This window comes from Nomascus leucogenys, chromosome 22a (genome assembly GCF_006542625.1).
Source record: "Nomascus leucogenys isolate Asia chromosome 22a, Asia_NLE_v1, whole genome shotgun sequence".
NCBI lineage: Eukaryota > Metazoa > Chordata > Mammalia > Primates > Hylobatidae > Nomascus > Nomascus leucogenys.
The window spans coordinates 36,832,528-36,853,557 of record NC_044402.1 but is presented as its reverse complement, the minus strand read 5'-3'; the positions used below and the strand labels follow the sequence as shown (position 1 = coordinate 36,853,557).

Here is a 21,030-nt window from a genome sequence, read left to right as displayed (position 1 = left end):
TTTAAGTTAATGCACTACTCATTCATATCGTCTCCCTCCACCCTTTTTGTTTGTTTGTTTTACAGACAGGGTCTTGCTCCGTCGGTGAGATCACAGCTCACTGCACCCTTAACACCTGGGCTCATGTAATCATCCTATGACAGTCTCCAGTGTAGCTAGGAATACAGGCTCACACCACTATGCCCACTAATTTTTAATTTTTTTTTTTTTGTAGAGACAGTCTCACACTGTTGCCCAGGCTGCTCTCAAACTCCTGGTCTCCCACAATCCTCCTGCCTCTCAGCCTCCCAAAGTGCTGGGATTACAGGCGTGAGCCACTGAGCCCAGCCTATACTGTCTTTTTACGTTGAAAAAATCATATTGTGGGATATCTTCTAGGTAAATTATAAGTAAATAATTCTTCTCTTAAAACTGCAAACAGGTACTACTGTTTAGGAGTTTTGACATCAATATAGGTTTTAACATGTAATAACTGCAGATTTAGACAGTCCTTTTAAAATGTTGTATGTAATTCAATTTAAGATAAATAAAATTTCAAATTGCTTGACACTGACTAAATGTCCATTCATAATCTAGCCCAATGTGATGAACTCTATAAACAAGAATTGGGGAAAGTACTTTCAAAGAAATGTTTTACTTCATAATACAATGTGGTGAAAAGGAGCTTTGCAGTGAGATAAATCTACACAAAATCTGTCTCTATCAGATATGTGAAAATATAATGTAGATATTTCCAAAATAATACATAAGAAAGCTTTTAGCAAACTCACATCATCTTCCATAAGTGAACACTAAGGGATGATTTAAGAAATAACTATGTAATTAATAACCATGAAAAATAAAATGTTTTAAGTCACAGATTTTAAGCTTTAATACTGAGCCATATACTTAAATTTTAATGTTAAACTTAAAAATGAAATCAAAAGCATACACATGTTCTTGTCCCTATAATCCAGGAAGCCACAACTACTACAGTTTTCCTTTTTCACGACAGTGATTAAACAAATCTCCTCTACTTTATCACATATATCAACAAGCCTACAGATTTATTTTGTCTTATTCTGGCAGAACATTTACAGAGGTCAAATATCGTTTACCAGTAAGACATAGTGATAAAATGCATGATTAGAAAAAAAGTCAAAATTGTTATTATATAATTATTTCAAATATTTTATTAAATCTATAACAACTCATTTTTTCTGCTTATGTGGAAAATAAGATAAACGTTTTTAATAATTGAGTACAGAATGAAAAAAACATTAATTAGTACAGTTAAGCCAAAGAGATTTAAATTAAAAGAGATAAATGAACTCTATCAACCAGAATAAGTTTTACGGACACTAAAATGAGGAAACTCCCAGCTGACAGGCATAAATGTATAGTATCTCAAAATATTTTACAGGCAAATACTGACCATTTTGATAATACATTTTTAAGTATATAATTTCCTTAAGGTATAATCCTCAAATAGATGAATTACTGATTTAGCACAATATTCTAAATGGTTCAATATATATTTATCATCTACAATGTGTGTGTGTGTGTATATATATATATATATATATACCACCTGACATGGTATACATTTTAAGCTAACTGTGTCTTCTAACAATGATAGATTTTATTTTTATATAATCTAATGAACAGGTATTATTCAGAACTTTCTTACCCCTCTTGCTTCCTTTTTTATTATTGTATATACTTAAGATGTAAAACATGATGTTTTGATATGCATATACATAGTGAAATGATTACTACAGTCAGATAAATTATCTATCACTTTCCACAGTTACTTTTTTGGTGTGATAAGAGCATGTAAAGTCTACTCTCTTAGTACATTTTAGTATACAACACAATATTAACTATATCCTCGTATTGTACATTAGATCTCTAGACTTATTCATCCTACATAGCTGCATGTTTGTAACTTTTGACCTACTCTTCTCATTTCCTCTCCCCACCCTGGTAACCACTATTCTATTCTCCATTTCTAGGTATTCTACATTTTTCTAGATTCCACATTCAAATAAGGTCACACAGTACCTACATACCTGTGTCTGGCTTATTTCATTTGGCATAATATACTCCAGGTGCATTCGTACTGTTGCAAATGTCAGTACAGTATCTCCTTTTTTGAGGTTAAATAACATTCCATGATACATATTCATGCTTATTCTTTAAACCTCAATTCCCCCAGGTATAAAAATAATTATGCTACTATAATGGATATATCGATACTGATATTTCTTAAATATAAATTTCCTACAGGGTTCCCTATAACACAAAATTAAACATGAATCTAGCTTTCCCAGTGAATTATCTTTGAAACTGTAAATAGTTTGTGAGTTTAGTCTGGTCAACCAAGTAATTAAGATAGGCTACTTTTTTTTGTCACTCACCAGAGTTTTAATACTGAATTCACAGCCAACCGGGATATCTTTAGGTTAATTCTTCACCTGCCTACACATAGCAGAGTGCATTTCTGTAACATTTACTTTTGTTTCTGTTATCTCTTTTGGCTTGAATATTTGGTTTTCCTTTAAGGCAAGTATCTTAAATATAATCAGAATTGTGACAGACTGGATCTGAAGTTCAACAGAAAGTGAGAAAGTAAAGATGACTCAAATATTTCTGTCCTCAGACCCTGAAAAGATGAAGCTGCAATTAAGATGCAGAAGACAGAGAAGTTGATCTGAGGGGGTCAAGAGAAAGATCAGAATATTTAAAATCATATTTAATTCTAACATACATATTAGACATAGAAGTGATATAAAGCAGGCAGCTGCATCATCAGTGTAGAGTTCAGATGAAAGGTCCAGAATGGACACAAACATTTGGTAGTCATCAAAGAACAGATGGTTATTTAAATCCATGATATTGGATTGGATCACCAAGGGAGTAACCATGGACAGAAAAAAAGAAGTCCAAGGAAATGAGAATAAAAAAAAAACAGCAAAAGAAATATACGGCTGCAACCAATGAGATAAAGGTGTACCAGGAGCAAAATGAAATGTTTCAAAAAGGAGACAGTGATCACTGTGTCAAATGCTGCTGATGGTTATATAAAAAGGAGGACTGAGAACTGACCACTGAATAAAAAGTATAGAAGCTACCAGTGACTTTAACATGAGTAGTTTCACTGGAAGGTTGGATCAAAGCCCTAATTGGAATAGCTTCAAAAGAGAAATGAAAAGAGAGGAAATGGAGATAGCACAAGTATGGGCAACAAATTTGAAGAATTTTACTGTTAATGCCATAATTATCAGAACAGGAAGTGGGATAAAAAAAACACACTTAAGTGGGCGAAAGAACAGCGTATTTGTAGGTAAAAATAATTTCCAGTAGGGCAAGAAATTGATAATGCAGGAAAGTGGAGAAAGAATTGCTAAATGATCTCTTAGTAGGTAAGATGGAATGAAATGGAATATAGAAAAAAAGTAGAGATAGGCCTTTGCTAGGCACATAGACAGTTTAACAAAATAGTAAGAGTATTCAGATACTCATATACTTAGGTAGGTAGATCTGGTGGTAGGAGCTTATGAAATTTTTAGAATTCTCTCAGTGAAATAGAAAATAAGATCATCAATGAAGATCATGAAAGAGCTTTTAGAATTGAGACTTAATATCATCATATATTGTGTAGCTTTAATTCCAAAGAAAAGTAAAAAATATTACAAATGAGAAAGAAATCTGGGTTAATATCAGAGTTCACACCCAAAACCACACCCTAATATTAATAAAGACAGTGACAACTTTTAGTCATCCCTAATCCAGACTAACACAGATTCATTGTCTATAAACTGACAACATATAATGTAACCCTCACTCCAATCAGACTTCACTGTCATCATCTCTACAGACTCTAAAGATGTATGAATAAATCCATTACCATAAAGATTAAGTCTATTTAATCATTCTGGAATTAAATGGTCTTTAGCAAAGTTTCTCAGTTTCTTTATTTTTTTTTTCCATAGCAGGTCGTATTCTTTTTTTTTTGAGACAGAGCCTTACTCTGTTGCCAGGCTGGAGTGCAGTGGAGCGATCTCGGCTCACTGCAACCTCCGCCTCCCAGGTTCAAGTGCCTCTCCCGCCTCAGCCTCCCGAGTAGCTGGGACTACAGGCTCATGCCACCATGCCCAGCCAATTTTTGTATTTTAAGTAGAGACGGGGTTTCACCGTGTTGGCCAGGATGGTCCCAATCTGTTGACCTGGTGATCTGCCTGCCTCGGCCTCCCAAATGCTGGGATTGCAGGCGTGAGCCATGGTGCCCAGCCGTCGTATTCTTATATATTCAAAGGTGTACCTTCTAAATATAAAACTGAATTTACACTATCACAAATACAAATATTTTATTTCTTCCACAAAGCAATCTAAGAATCAGTATAATCTTATTAAATGTATTGTCCTCCAGGTCACAGTCACGCAAAACAAAATCATACTTACAGTTGATCTTGCAATAGTATTACATGAAATTTAAATATTTAGTATGTAAGTAATATTTAATTTACTATATGAAGTATCTGAATACAGCATTAAGTTTATACAATAATTATGACAAAATACAAACAAATCATAAAAAACAATTTTAGCATAATGGCAAACAAGAATATGTGTAATGACTCATGGAAAATACTTGCTAAGGAATGGAAAGGAATAAAAAAAATGGCCTCTGAAACATATGTTTAGTAGAAATACACTACTAAAATTTCTTAGATCCTTTATGGAGGTTGCAAGAAAATGAGTTAAAATATTTAAGACCTTGACACAGCCAATATTTTAAAACTTAAAAAAATTAAATTACTTTTATTTACTTATTTTTTCATAAATAATTATACTGCAAAATTAAATTATTTTTAGAGATGGGTCTCACTATATTGCCCAGGCTATTCCCAAACTCCTGGGTTCAAGCAGTTCTACCATCTCAGCCTCCCAAGTAGCTGAGATGAAAGGTGTGCACCACTGCACTGCACCAGCTAAAAAAATCTTATTAAGAGCAAAAAAAAAAAAGCTTTAAAATAAGCCTTATGAATTATCATCTATATTATTAAACATTTAGCTTCATTATTTAATGCATTATGACTTTCATTTTTGCTAGTAGGAAAAAAAAATTCAGAAGTCTTAGTATTCTGAAAAAGATCATGAAAGACAGTATTAAATATTTTATATGCCACCTGATTAATTCCTGTTAAATTCCAATTAAGACTCTAATAAATGATTTTTAATGTTTTGTATTTGCATATACAAGGATGAAGATAGAGGCTAATTAAGTTAATTTTAATGAGTTATAAAACAAATAAATCCATATGTTTCACATGAGATTATTATAATGTGCTTTAATATTACAAATTCACATCCCTAGTTTTCTTCTCCGCTATATAGGCAAAACATAAACAAATAAAAAAAGCTCTGCATATCTTCAGGGGTATCATAGAACACTTATTTAGGCTATGCAACAAAAATACCCACAAAGCTGAGACTGGAAAGACATCTTACAGTATTTGGAAGCTCCATAAACCCATTAATCAACATAGGTGGTTTTCAGAAAACTCATTCTTATCTATAAAAACGATGATCACTTATAATTACAACTAAAAACAATAACTGCTATTTTAAAATAGAATCTCTAAAGATATATAAGAAATTATTTATATTAATTATCTTAAAGGTGTGGGATGAGGATAGGTCAGCGCTTTGGCATTCTATCACCTGCATTTTTACAACAATAATGAAAAAATACTTCAATTGTTAAAAATCCTTATATAAATGTTTTCCTTTTTAGGGCCACATTAATGTAATTTATTCTACATTAAAATTTCTGTTATAAATTTAGTATTATTAAATGAAACAAGCATAGAAAAGAGGTGAAAAATGATAGTCATAATACGCTTATTATATGCCAAATATTTATTATGTGACATGCTTTTACAGTTTTCCTCTTTAGTATCTAAAGTTATAATTATGAAAGAGGTACAGATACTACATTATGCAGATAAAAACCTGGAGGTACAAGAAGATTAAATGACTGATTAAAATAGTACACCTAGTAAGTGGCAGAGCTGGGATTCAAACTCTGGTCTGACACCACATGTTCTCTAGAAGTCTTGTATTGGTCGTACTTCCACAGAGGCATTAAGAAGTACTGAACTGATGTGATAATTGCTTAATAAACTACATTGTATAATATCCATTGCATATTTTCCTCAGAAAATTTTGTATCAAACTGAGTACTATATCACAGTGATCTGACCAGAGTTTTCTAACCTTAAATCTATAATTCAACAAATCTTGAAAGTAGACATTATATATAATTTAAAAAGTGAGAAACAAAATCTTACAGGGCCAAATGAAGGCAACTGAATCATTTCATGTAAACAATCTCAAAGTTTACATTTCATGTAAGCAATTTCAAACTATCTTAATGATCTAATGTCAATATGAAAATAGGAAAATAGAAAGATATCAAGGTTCTAGATACATATATATATATATATATATATATATATACACACACACACACACACACAAGTCTGGTCAGCTGAAAAAATAACTTTTGTATGTTTCTATGTTGCTTAGTTATTACTATTTTCCTTTCAATGGCAAAATTTTTGTAGGATTTACATATGAACTGGAAAAAAATGTATAATCTATCAAAAACATCAGTACCTCTCAGTGATGGGCAAAATGTGGCAGTTTGATAAATCTTACCTAAATTTTGAATACTCTATTTCTGAACTCAAATTTATACACAATTTGATGCAAATACAAAATAACAGAATGCTGTTACACAATAACAAAATAAACAGGTTCATTATTAACTTGACATATCACAAATAATTTTACCTTTCACTATCTTATATTGTTCATCTGTAAAATGAAGACAAAAAATTCTGCCTGCACTGATGTTTTAAGAATTAAAATCCTATAGAAACGTAAGGTCTCATTAAGCCATAACTGATCAACAAGTAACTTTTAGTTGTATAGTCTAAAGAATTTAAAAACAACATAATCCCATTTTCTATTAACTGTGATAGAGTCAGTTTAAATGAAAACATAATGAAATTCAGAGTCTGGCTTTTTAAAACACAGAATTTGCAAAAGATATAGAATTTAGGTAACTGTTAGTTGAAACATTTCCCAAACCCGAAATTGTACTTATTCTGCATATTTTAAGTAGTCAAAAAATATTTACATTCTTTACTTATATTATTTATACCTTAAATTTAAATTATCTAAATTACCCCATTGCATTGCAGTTTCTACTTATTTTTAATGCAATCTCCTGACTGATTTGAAGGTGCTTCAGTAAAACCCTTGGATAAAAGCATAATTTTAAAAATAAAAAATGAACATTATGTCCATGAGAACTGGAATATGAATTTAAAGTTGAGCATTCTGTCAAAAAAGAACATTATTTATTGCAGTTTGCTTTTTAATGGCTTCACTGCCAAGACTCCATAGAACCTCAAAGCTTTTCCTATGTACTTTTTTCTAAAAATAAAAATATTGTGAATAATTCTCAATTATGTACTTTACTAAACCATTGCTGGCAATACTAAATATGTTAGCATTATTATTCCTTAACAAAATATACATAATTACTATTTACATTTATAAACCTATCAAACTATATATGTTTTTTACTTCTCACTAATCTTGACAAACTTCAGATAATAAGTTAATCAGCCAGACAGATCTTATGCAGATAATTTCAATAGTAAAAAGATTTTTACAGAATTTGAAAACAGATTTTGAGTAAAGAGTCCATCAGACTTATAAGCCCAGCAGCAGGAGACTGTATCATAAAAGTAGCAGCCTTCCACTGTAAAATTACTAATCCTAGTAATACAGTACATTAAACATGCCATTTCAGATATATGCCAACCTAAAGTGCCACATATGGCACATCTAGCTCATTATCAGTTTGTGTGTTCATATGCGAGACATTCTAGTTTTTAAACAAGATGTCAAATACACCAGCATAGCTAAAAGTGTGATAAATTTGAGAGGAACATACCTTTCCTTAAACAGAACAGGTATACACTTCAGAACAATTAGTTTAAAATACTACTGTAAAGAAAGCATGGTTTCAAAATTTCAGTTGAGAAGATAAGCTAAAATACAAAATAGAATATCATTTTAAAGGCAGAAACAGTAAAATATGTTAAATTCAAATAAATACTATTTTGAAATAATTCAAAATTTCTTCATAATTTTTCTCAAAAAGAATTGAATTTGACCTGCAAAAAAAACATGTATGCAACTCTTAGCTAGATTATTTGTCACTTTATAAACAAATCATGAAATCATACCATAACATAGACATCAATTTTAAGGAAATGGGACTTTTCTTATGCTTCCTTTTTTATATTGAATTCAACCTTGAGTTACACAACTGGTATTACTGAATTATGAATAGCACTTAAATAAAGATTACACAGTGAATATTTTTATTTTAAATCCCCATCTGTTGCTTAATGTCACTTCAGATGTTCAATTTTTTAATGTTTCTCTACACAAGTAGCCAATAATTGCACAAATCAGTATAAAATACAAGATAGATTTTTAATCTCATTTTCTAAACAAAAAAACAGTACCATATTTTTCAGACTTTCAAAAATTCATCTGAATTTGATAAGGGTATTAATTAAGATTGATTCTTATGTGAAATACTTATAAATGATGAAAAATCCTGCTTTATCTCAATAATCAACAAAAATTCAAGCAAAAAAAATTATATAACAGAGAATCCACTAACAAATAAATAGTAAGTTTTAATTTTCACTGACATAGCATAACAATGTTTTGACAATACACCTAACTTTAGTGTTTGAACAGCATCAAATTCACACACACACATATGTATAAATCACTCATGTTTATCCAATTAAAAATTAGTATATATTTTCATATGCTAAGAAAGCAAGAAAGGCCTACATATTGAACGAATTTAAGAAACAAGAAACATTTTTTCTCGTATATGATCTGAACTGCTATGAATCAAAAGCAAACTAGTTAAAGATCTTCCCCGCATATAACAAAACATTCTTCATAGACATCTGTCATTGACTAACTGCCCTCCACCTTTTTTTTCTTCCACACTTGGCACATAACTGCTGAAACACAACTCCCATTTCTTAACTTCTCTTTTCTGTATTTCTAGTTGCCCCATCTTTCCCTTTGCCTTTTCCTTTCTAAGTAAATTGGGTCTTTATAAAATTTTATTTCTATTTCCTAAGCAGAAAGCCAGAATCCAATCTGATACTCAATTATACTTTTGAACAACTGGGCAATCCATCCGCCAGACTATAAGTGTCACTATATTTACATAAATATATATTTTTTAATTACAGTACCACTGTCAGTCATTTTACAGACACACAGCAGATGTAGATTTAAAAAATATTCTTGCTAACGAATATATCTAGGATGAATATTTTTCAGCCAGGCTTTTCTTCTTTTTCATATGCACTAGATTGTCTCTTACCTGTACAAGTATCTATAGTGCCTCCTACTACCACTGACCCCCACACCAACAGCAATATCCACTTTTTATCCAATCAATACCAAACTACTTTTAGACCCCTGAATATAACAGAATTTTTGCACATCTTTATGTCTATATATGCTTCAAATGACTTTCCACCTTTATTCACCAAGCAAATTAAAATTCAGTCCCCAAAACCCTGTCAGCTCTTCTTCGAAGTCTAACCCCTCCTCCCAAGACCCTGACACTAACAGAGATAATTTCAACTTCTAGGTATAATTCTCCATTATACACTTATCAAACTTATAACCTAGTATCCATCTAAGATTTCAGGGCATTGTATACTTAGTTCTAACCCCAACAAAGCCCACTAATGTTCATAAAACTTAAAATCCGTGGCAAAGAAGGGCATGGGGAAACAGAAAAAAAAACACTATGATAGGGTTATTTTAACCCACTGTTCTCCATCACTTTTTAAATATAAATAAAATTTACAAAAATGTGGAAGACTAATCACAAGGCATAAAAGAGCGTACCTATTAAATCTTAGATGTTTCACTGGTTTACTATGATAAAAATCAAACAATGTATTAATACAAGAAAAACACTCTTATTTCATGTATCTCTTTAAATTGCATATATTTACAAAGTATGTAATGACTCCGAAATATCCCAAACTCAATAACTTCCCTAAAATTTTAATTTCAAATAAAGTAACATATACTAATACCTTGATATTTAAGTTAGTCAAACTATAAGCAAATAAGTTCCACTCTACTATACAGCTGGTATTTTTTTTTCTTGGCACATTAGAAAAGTAAATTGTCCAGTTTCTCAATGTAACAATGTAACCTCCCCCAACAAAGTCACATGTTAACTTCCCCACTATAGTTGGGGAAGAAGATATTAAAATATATTATAAACAAAATACTTAGTAAGCATACTTCTAATATGTCACTTTAATTTGATGGTTAGTACTCAAGAAAAATCATGATTGGTCTTTTTCCTTACTGAACATATGGCCATGTGGCCATAAATAAACTATAATGTGATACAGCTATAAAATCTTGTAATAGATATATACTTTTAATTACTTTATTAATAACTAAATCTTAAACTCATGTTGCTTAAATTATTTTAAAAGTGGTCTTCATTTCAGAGGTGGCTTTAACATATTCTCCATAATACTGGATTTCAATTTCTTTCACACAGGACAGCATGCTAAACAGAACGCAAAATTCCCCTGTCATACTCCACTGTACCTAGCCAATACCTACCCTAACACTTCTATGCATTTCTTGTTCATTTAAATTTCTAAATTCATTACTAAAGTAAACTAGAAGTGTAATGAAAAACTAAAGATGGAAAGATAGACTGCCTTCTATATCCACTGTATTGGTATTCCATGAGTACTTCACAGAAGAAATCTCAAGTTGTTCATTCGGTCATTCATTCATACATTCATTTAAATTTCCAGTGCCACCTATGATTAAACAATTGGGCTGTATGTTAAACACACAGCAGGCAAGAAGGATGCCATAAATTCCCCCACATCAGTGGACCTTAATCCAATTACTCAACTGATGTGAGTAAAGACTATCACAAAAGAGTTTTTGTTTTAACACTGTAGAAAGAAAAGTCTTCAAAATCACATTAAGTACTTTTATGATTATATTAGAAAGTAGTCCTTAAGCCTATAACACAATGAAAATAATATCAGAATTCTAATTAACTGAGTAGACCAATTTAATGAAATGAATAGCCAAAAAGGAGAAAACAGTGATGTTTTCAAATTAATAATTACTGGACAATACAGCTACATTTTTACTTACTTGCCTTACAATTAGCCTCATGCTTATTTTTTAATCATGGTATTTATCTGTTGAACCAAATGTTATGAATATTCACCCAAATACGCTATACTTAGGGGAGTTTTTATAAAAGTCATAAAAACATGGAAAATACATATATTATTAAAATAATTCTTGAAAACAAACTTTAACTTAGCCTACTTTTTTAATGAAAGTCAGTACTCTAACCAAAAATTAACATGTAGAAGTATAGCTAAGGAATGATGAAAGCAAGAAAAAAAAAGTACAAATGAAGAAAAATAACAGTGCTGCAGAAATCTAACCACCATAAAAACACTGCCACTTTCAAACAGTATAATTAAGGGAAGAGAGAAAATGACCAGGCTACATGCTCCAAGCAATATAACCTATGATATCCTTTCTAAAAGAAATTTGCTAATGACCAAAGAGCACCCTGCCTATGTTCCTTCAGTGTAGCACATGAACTAAAAATAATAATAATGGCAAAATAACCACTGGGCCATGATCTCAGTTTTTTTTTTTTTTTTAAAAAAAGAACATATATTCATTTTAAGACTAGGAGAGAGAGGAGGTAAGGACTTACTTCCTCAGAGTCACATCCAGAAGGGAGGGAAAAAAAAAGGAGAACAAAACAAGAGAATGAAGTACCTACTACAATTGCACCACAAATTCAGAAAACACATTTCAAAGCTACAGGACAATTACTGGCATTAGAGAAACCTTACGTAAATCACTTAATCTCTTGGTACCTTGGTTTTCTCAACTGTTAAATGAAAGTTTTAGAAGAGATCATCTGAACTTCATCACTTTGATCTATTTCCACAACTCTATGATTTCTCCAAACCTCTTAAATAAAAAGTCTCTTAGCTATTCCTAAGTGTTGTCCTAAATCTTTAATAGGGATACTACAATATAAACAAAAAATTAAAACAAAAATCTAAGGTGAAAATAGCAAAACAAAAATCTAAGGAGAAAACAGCAAAGCAAAATTTCTCAGGGTAAAGCAAAGTATGCCTATATTCCTCCAATGGAGAAAAGATACATTGTAATAATTCTAAGTAATGATTACCAAATAGCTGCCTACACCAGGGTTTATTGGAAGCATCTGATAAATAGGCATAATAATTAACAAGAGAAAGCTTCCAGGCAGACTTCACACTTAAGAATGAAACCAAGTTTTAAAAAAAATTACCTTCACCACTTCTTAAAGAAATCATCATCATAGAAAAATAAAAATATGGGTTATCCAAAGAATAATTAAGGACTAAGTATGTGAATGAGCTCTCCCAGTAAGAGCTTACTTACCTCCAACACTAACCACTTTAAAACCAGGTATTTCAAGAATTAATATGACCAAAATTAAAAAGCTATAGTTCTTCTAAAATATTTAGCAACATAAAAAGAAAACAAAAACATGTTTTTTTTTAAATAGTAGGTACCCTATTACCTACTATTCTGAGTTACTGAAATGCACTACTATTGGTTCTATTCTGCCCTTCCCCCCAGATTAGATCTTTTTTTTTTTTTTTTTTTTTTTTTTTGAGACGGAGTCTCGCTCTGTCGCCTAGGCTGGAGTGCAGTGGCGCAATCTCAGCTCACTGCAAGCTCTGCCTCCCGGGTTCACACCATTCTGCTGCCTCAGCCTCTCCGAGTAGCTGGGACTACAGGCGCCCGCCACCACGCCCGGCTAATTTTTTGTATTTTTAGTAGAGACGGGGTTTCACAGTGGTCTCGATCTCCTGACCTCGTGATCCGCCCACCTCGGCCTCCCAAAGTGCTGGGATTACAAGCATGAGCCACCGCGCCCGGCCCCAGATTAGATCTTAATATACAGTCTCAGTCCAGTGTATTTTCTACAGCAGCAAATTATTAACAATTTAAATGAAGACAATTTTTTAGAACTAAGTAAACTGGGAGTCAGCATTTATCATATCCTAGAAGAAATGCAGGATTTAAAATCTTATTTAATTAACAAACTTCTCTGAAAACTTACACTGTGAGTAAAATTATGGAGCTATGAGAGTATAACTCTTCTCAAACATCTTTAAAATGAACTGAAAAGTTCTTCCACAGAACTTCGAAACGTATGCTCAGTTTCACAAGGAAGGTAAAAAAACACTACCATCTAAAATTTTTAAATTACTTGGTTTGCAATACAGTTTATCAGAAATTAGAAATATATTGAACATCATTAAGACATAAAACAGGTCTTGAAATAAAAAAGAAAAATATAACATCAATTTTAAGTATAACCTATTGAATAAAATTCATTGAAAAATGGACAAAAATGTTTTATTTTCCACACCAAATAATCTTACCTTAATCATTTTGCTGTTAAAAACCTCAAGACATCAATTTCATTTTTCATCTGTTCCTGTCAACAATGCTATGACAGGCCCTGCAGGAAGCAGGAAAAAATCAATGATGGAGTGCACATAGTAGGTGTTTTCATGATCAAGATTTGGATATCCATACAGTGGTGTGAAACTTGGAAAATACTGAAAATATCTCAAAAAGTTTATCAGTGTAAATAATTCTCTTTTTTACTTTGCAGTCTTAAAATGTTTGTTCTTATTCAATGTCTTATTAAACAAAAATTTAAAAATCATGGTAAAAGTATATATGTGAAATTTTAAAGTATTTTTATATTGATAAGAATTGATTAAAAATAGTTATTCATGTCAAAAGAGAATAAAATAATCTATGTTTTAAACTACTGGAATGAATCTCTTGACCTCTAGATAGCATAGTTTTAATCTTGTTTCTTTTAACTACTATAATTACCAATAAATTCCAACTATTCATAATTAAAAATTATTTTCTTCTCAAGCAGTATCTTCAGTATGAAACAGTTATTACCAATACTGGTAAATATTCCTTCAGGAAAAATACATAGTGTACAAAAAAAAAAATAGAAAAAAAATCTGTGCAAACTCCAAAACTTAACTACTCTTTGGTAAATAACAAATTATATTCAATGGATACCAAAAAATTTAGATTAGTAAATTTAATAGAAAAGTCAAAGCTATAAAACTGCTTTACAAAGACTTCAAATGGTTTTTACATTCCAAATTATTTTAAGATAGTACAGACTTTGCCAGATTTCGTTTAAATGTATTTTTACCTTTGAATATATTTTCTATTTAAGGGCTGATTAATGAACAGGACTGTGATAAGATATCTATATTCACTGGGAATACTATTAGAACACACAAGAAACTTGTATATATGCCACAGACGCATACTCAAAGTCAATACTTCAAACAGATTGAGAAATTAAAAACAACAGAAATAAATGACCCACTAATTTTTTGAGATTTTGACTAAATTTTAATTTACTTGTAATTAAATGTGGGAAACATTTCAGTAGAATTCATTAAGTTCAAAATCTTAAAAATATTTTTAATATGCTACACCTGTCCTGTTTGTTGGAACACTTCAAACTACTCTGCAAAGTTTACTTGCCAAAGCCATCAATATTCTAAAAAGATACAACTTAAATTTTACATTTTTTTAACTTCCTATGAAAAATAAATGTTAATCTGAGATAATATTTTAAAAAGAACTACCAAGTACTTCCACTTATTTCCATTCACTCATGTTTTACATATGTACTGGTGGAACAGTGAAATGTAAATGCTTCTCACTTAAGATTTTTTTTTGTTATTTCTATACCTAAAGACCCTATCCTTGTTTTATGTACATTCTATCAGATTCATGAAAAATCAATTTAGTTGAAAATATTTCCATATTAAAGACATAGGAAAGCTGATGCCATATCTTTTAAAGAATAAAATGAAGAAAATGGAAACTTCATCAACCCAAGCATCAGAAAGTACTGAAAAGCACTACTTCATTCCTTGCATGTTGCATTTTATACCATGACACTTCAGTCTCTGAGGGTCAGGTTAATTAAGCTCCATAGCAGCTGCAGTGCAATGTGAGATACACACTGTTGCAGTTCCCACCAGTCCAGTCCAATTACCTGTAGTATTCCAGTACCGAACAAGTGACAACTAACCTCTTCTCTCTAGTCACTTGCTCCCACTGGTCTACTGATAAATGTTAAAACAAACTAACCTCCTTTTGGAAAAGACTGCAAAGCTGAATGCACCTGCTGCAGGCTGCAATGATGAGTCCCAGAGAGATGTTTGTCAGTCAGATCTCTGCAGATGTTGTTTAACTTTATGCTAAAGCTGTATCCAAAGATGGAAATGAGATGGCAATCAAGCACAAATCTCCCACCTTCGTCCCCCCAGTTTTATTTTGAAAAGCAGCACTTACTCATAAAAGTTGTTTTAAAATATAGCTCCACTAAACTGGACACAACTAAGACTCTATAGTTAAAAACTATGGTTAAAAATGTTTATTAGGTGCTGAAATTTAGTTAACAAGTGGCATAATATGTAGTCAATAAATGTCATTTATGTCATTTAATAATTTTTAAAAAAAATTAATTCTCTGAAGCCAGAGCAAAAAACTCCCAAACAATACAACTGTAAAATACACAAGTTTTTCATTGATGGTTGTCAGTCAGGTTTTTAGTGATATCACATACTCCTTAGCATTTTCAAGACACAGATCATTTTTCCTCCTGCTGTATGAAACATCTTCAATACATAAGTATTGAACTATATCACCAACTGTATTCACTATGTTTAAACTATTCCTGAAATCCTTTGGGGTAGTATTTGCAAGGCAATGTTGTTAGATATATTTCATTACAATGACACAAATTTTAAATGAGCTGTTTTACCAAAGCCCAGAAAGCATCAAAAAGCAAATTTCAAAGTGACATTGTGTATATGATTCATGAAAACACCAACACTATAAATTAATGATGTCTTATAACTTACTATGTCAACATCAAAATGATACAAAAAGGAATCAAATAAAATGTACAGCTAAAATTTTTAGTGCTAATTCATCTCTCTAAAAACCCCACAAAACATTTGCATACACAAGATAAGAATAAAATTGTATCTTTTGGAAACTGTAATGTTAATATAGATTGCGCTATGCCAGTAATGTTCCTTCAAATGTTAAGATTTCTTATTGCTTAAAGTAAGAAAATAAAGTATTAAAAAAATCAAACCAAAATACAGCAAATTTTCAGAGATACTAATGTTTAAGTAAAAGATTATGTTTCTCCTTCAACTGTAAATATAGAGATAAAGATAAAAGTAACCCCAACAATAGGTAATGTGTCAAATAAACATTACAACTTTAAGATTCAAGGAGAAACACTTTATGTGTCAGCAACTCTTTGATAATACTAAAATCAAAAGTATAACCTAGTGTAATGATAACTATCCTATTAAACCCACCCAAAAATGTTGGAAATTATACTATTTTATTTTCTCTACTTGTTACAGTTCTATTTATCACTAATTTTGTCTTAAAATATATTTCAATAAATGTCCAATATTCTTTGCATCTAAGATCAAAGTACAGACTGCAACTTTTAGAAGCTGTAAGAGATTCACATTCATATGTACTACCAATATCATAATACTCTTCCTTCAATGATGTAAACAGAAATAATGTTTTAAATTCATTATCTCCTCTGATTTGCAAAAAATTAATTATCATAATTATACAATTCCAGTTCTAAAGTTTAATTTGGCCACTATATTTTCCCCTTTTCAAAATTAAAGCAATGTTGGGTCTTTCCTTCCCTATAAAAAAATTTCACTTACAGTCTGCTCTTTTATGATTTAAAAAAATGTGTAATGGTTTGTGTTTTTTTAAAAAAGCACCACCAATTTGGACAGTAAGAAAAATTGAAATATAATGAATGCACAAATAATAATTTCAAATTTTAAATTAAGAATCATAAAAGGAAATATTTTTTATTAAATGTGATCCTAGTTTTATAATGACAAATATAAAAACAGTGTAAAATAGAGATTCCAACACTATAATGAAGGATTCTGTTTGACTGATGTCACGAATATCATATAATAGAATAAAAATAAGTATACTATGATATGTTCTAAAATCTAAGGAATACATGAAAATATTTATTGCATACATCCATTATCATTTCCAACCAATAACACATGCAGTAAGTTTTTCGGATTACCTACCTGAACCATCCATTAAATAATTTTTACAGATAAAACCAATATGATTATTAACAAAAACTAAACATATCCTTATGCCAAATAAAAGAATAAAAATAAACTATCATCACTCTGAAAAGGCATACAATAATATATTCCTCAAACCAAGAAAGCTGTTTTTTACTACAAGGTAACTTGCTATAACCTAATTATAAAAAGATATATAAGTAAATCAAATTGGCTTGCTCTAATCATGTAAGAAAAAAAAGGTATATTCCTAAACCACCAGAATTAAGTCAGTACTCTGTAAGATTTGATTTTGTAAAATAGATAAATGGATTATGTAGTACAGCAAAAATGATCTACTTGTAGATCATTTTATCTGATTGCAGTAATTGAAGAATACATTTTACAATTCCTCATCACACAATTTTCTCGTTTGTTATTTAATACATGACATTGAAAAACACAATGCAATATCCAGCTGAACAAATTCTCAAATTAATTAATGTACAAAAATGTTTTCTTCATTTCAACCATAATTTTAAAAATTACTCATAAAGGCAGGGTTGCTTATGATATTTTCAAAAGAAATAGGAAAAACAAATAAGCATACAAGGAAATTATATTGGCTATAATTTTTTAAAGTACCTATCGTTTGAGTTAAAATGTGTTAAAATGTCCCCAGAGTGTGTCTGTATTCTGTGTTATACATCCTGAAGAAAGTTTCCGAAAACACACTAGTATTTCAACTAAACCTTATAAACACAATTACATTCTGCTTAAAAACTTGGGTAATTTGAGAAAATCCATTAGGTTATACAACTAAAGTAGACTTTTTCCCAAATATGCTCTTACCAAATGAGAAACAGAAAGGGGGCTTCATGAAATAAACATTAGGCATATTTGTTCTAGTAGATTATGACAGTCATAAATATACATATATATAGCTTTAAGAACTTCATATATGTATGAAAGACACAAAAACGGGCTTCCAAATGATTTCATTAATCCTCTAAGAAATTCTTTATAACTTGGTGATATGATCACAGTTTATAATTTAGCTCATATGAGATGTGCAAGGTAAGTGTCCCTTATGTACATCTGAGTAAGAGAAATTGAAAAGAGCTCAGAGGCTATGTTGAAGAATACCAGGATCTTAAAATTATTCTGCAGACTTGTGGTCAAGTGCGAAGAGAAAGACTATTAAAATTAAAGTCTATCTGAAGCAAAGAGATTATCTGTCCAAACAGGTAATAATCTAGTTAAAATTATATTTTAATACAAACTGTTCAGAATTCTTTAAGCTTCTTATAAACTACAAGGCTTTATTTTATCCTTAAAATTGGTCCCATACTGTGTGATTGGTTTCCACCTGTTACCGGCAAAGTATAGCCTTCTTTTATCCAACATTCCAACTCACATTTGATCAGGTTACGTCACCACACACACAAAATTTTATTCAACGCATTCCAGCTTTCAATTTTTTTCCAACAGATATTCTTGCTCTATACAAATAACATGCCTCAGAACTATAAATAATCAATTTCAATGTAATAAGCAAAAAATGTACAACTAAGTGGACTAAAAACAAAAGATCTAATTCTCAGTGCACCCTTTCCAACCCACTGAAAATAAACTATATTCAAATGAAAAGGCATTTAATTTACTATTTGGAATATCCTTGATAAACACCAATTTTCTGTAACATCCCTGCACATCTGATACCACCTCATGTATAATGCAAAAAAGCTATTTCATTTTCATCTATTGACAGTGAATTTAATTTACCATTGCAGCTCTTTTCCTAGAACTATCACATTATTAATTCTGCAATCAAGCTCTTTTGAGTGCTTTTATTTGTACTAAGGGTTTTCACAATTCCACATTTTTTTTATCATAATATACGTTTTAAACATATGAATGTGAATATGTTAGCAAACTTTCTTAATGCATAAGGAAAGTTTCAGAGACAAGGAAAGCCATCTGCAAAACTACACTCATAGGAAACAAACTTTAGAGGAATATCAAGTCTAATATATTACTTTTTAGTTTAATAAGTTTGATGTTTACAAAAAATACTACATTTACTTTCTAAAACTAAATGATAGTTTCAACCATTCTAAAACCTTCTTATCCAGTATAATGGTCCATTTCTAACACCAAGTGATTGGCTATGAAAAAGAAGTCCTCCAAATGTTCTGCTTACATTCATGCCAGATGTCTTTGCTGTATTAAAGAACTCTTACTGAATTAGATCACTGAAAGCAAATCAGCTTTTCTTTTCCACCAGGAAGAAAAAAATTAAAGCAGTATTGGTTCCCTCAGCACTGAATTAACGTTTTTGATAGCCATAAAGATAAAATAACCTTTAAAAAAATCACAAAAAGCTAGATTTAAATAAAAGCAAATCAGCTGATAATGTTTTATCTAGGAAATGTACTACTCAATTACAGAGGCTCTTCCCTTAAACCTAAAATAGATATAGTGATTAGCAAAATGTAAGAAAAAAATAGAAAAAGATGGACATGCAGAACTATTTAACACTTAAAAAGGCATACTTGAAAGTAAAAAACAAAAAATTTATACCACCAAGGAAACTTCCCATATTCCAGTAATTTACTGTACTGCACTGTCAACATATTTAATCAAATTTAGCTCTTAAGTTAACATGAATTCTGAAGCATTATTTCACTTCTTGCATAACAGTATAAATTTCCTTATATCAATTGCATTAAAACTGCAGTATTTAAAAAATCTGAAGAGGCAACACTTGTCCTCTTTACTTCACTCCAAGGCCAACAAACAAAGCAATGAAGCAGAAAGAGGTACATAATGGATTCAGAAGTAAATGGTCCATTCTTTAAGAAGCCTCCCTACCCCCCTCTTCTGAATTCACTCTAAGCTAATTGTCATTACAATGATGTCTGAAAACTTCAGAAGAACCCTATTTCCTGATGCCAGCTGTCCAGGTTTCTATCTTTAAATTTTTGAGTTTTTTTGCTAATAAGAATTATTCAGAAATACCCGAATCATCTTGCAACTGGTCTAATTCACATACACGGTACAACAATTACAGGAAAAAGGCATAATCAACAATAGAAATAATCTGAAAATTTTTCCACAATATATTCCAATAAAGCAACATCTAAATAAAGTCTCCAGTATTGTTTAAAAATTCTTTCAAGACAGCACACAAGTAGATCTTTCTTTCCTGTGAGGAGCTCATCAAATAATCTCTTCACCATTGCACCTACCTGGGTAAAAATCTTTGGACTTAGACAGCTTGATGGTGGCTCCAGTTTCTTTTTGCAACTGAACAATTGTCTGTCCTCCCTTCCCAATTATAGATCCAGCAGCATAACTAGGTATGAGAACCTTTAGAAAATACTGGCCGTCTTCTGAAAAATGCAAAGAAATATAGTCGGTTAACACAGTATTTCAAACTTTGTATCCCCTCTCCACCCTCAAGAGAGAAAAACAGCAACTAAAGCACTGGGTATATAACTGCAGGAAATATGAAGTTAAACATTTTTTGAGAATGAAAATAAGCCAATTACACTGAAAAACAAATATGTACAAAATGTTTCCCATTTTATAGGATTTATACTTTCAAGCTTGGAATTAAAATATAAACATATTCTATTAT

General features: G+C 30.8%; 1 protein-coding gene across 5 annotated transcripts in view; it reads right to left on the bottom strand.

Annotated features, from left to right (window-relative positions):
• The window catches only part of NOVA1 (NOVA alternative splicing regulator 1), a 151,702-nt gene that overhangs the window by 128,187 nt on the left and 2,485 nt on the right, over nucleotides 1-21,030 (bottom strand). For all 5 annotated transcript variants that reach the window (XM_030804138.1, XM_030804139.1, XM_003260706.4 and 2 more), the window contains exon 2: nucleotides 20,639-20,782. Coding sequence is in view for 3 of the 5 variants with exons in the window: in XM_003260706.4 (XP_003260754.1) it covers nucleotides 20,639-20,782 (144 nt within the window). In the remaining 2 variants the exon portion in view is untranslated. The remainder of the gene's footprint in view (nucleotides 1-20,638; nucleotides 20,783-21,030) is intronic.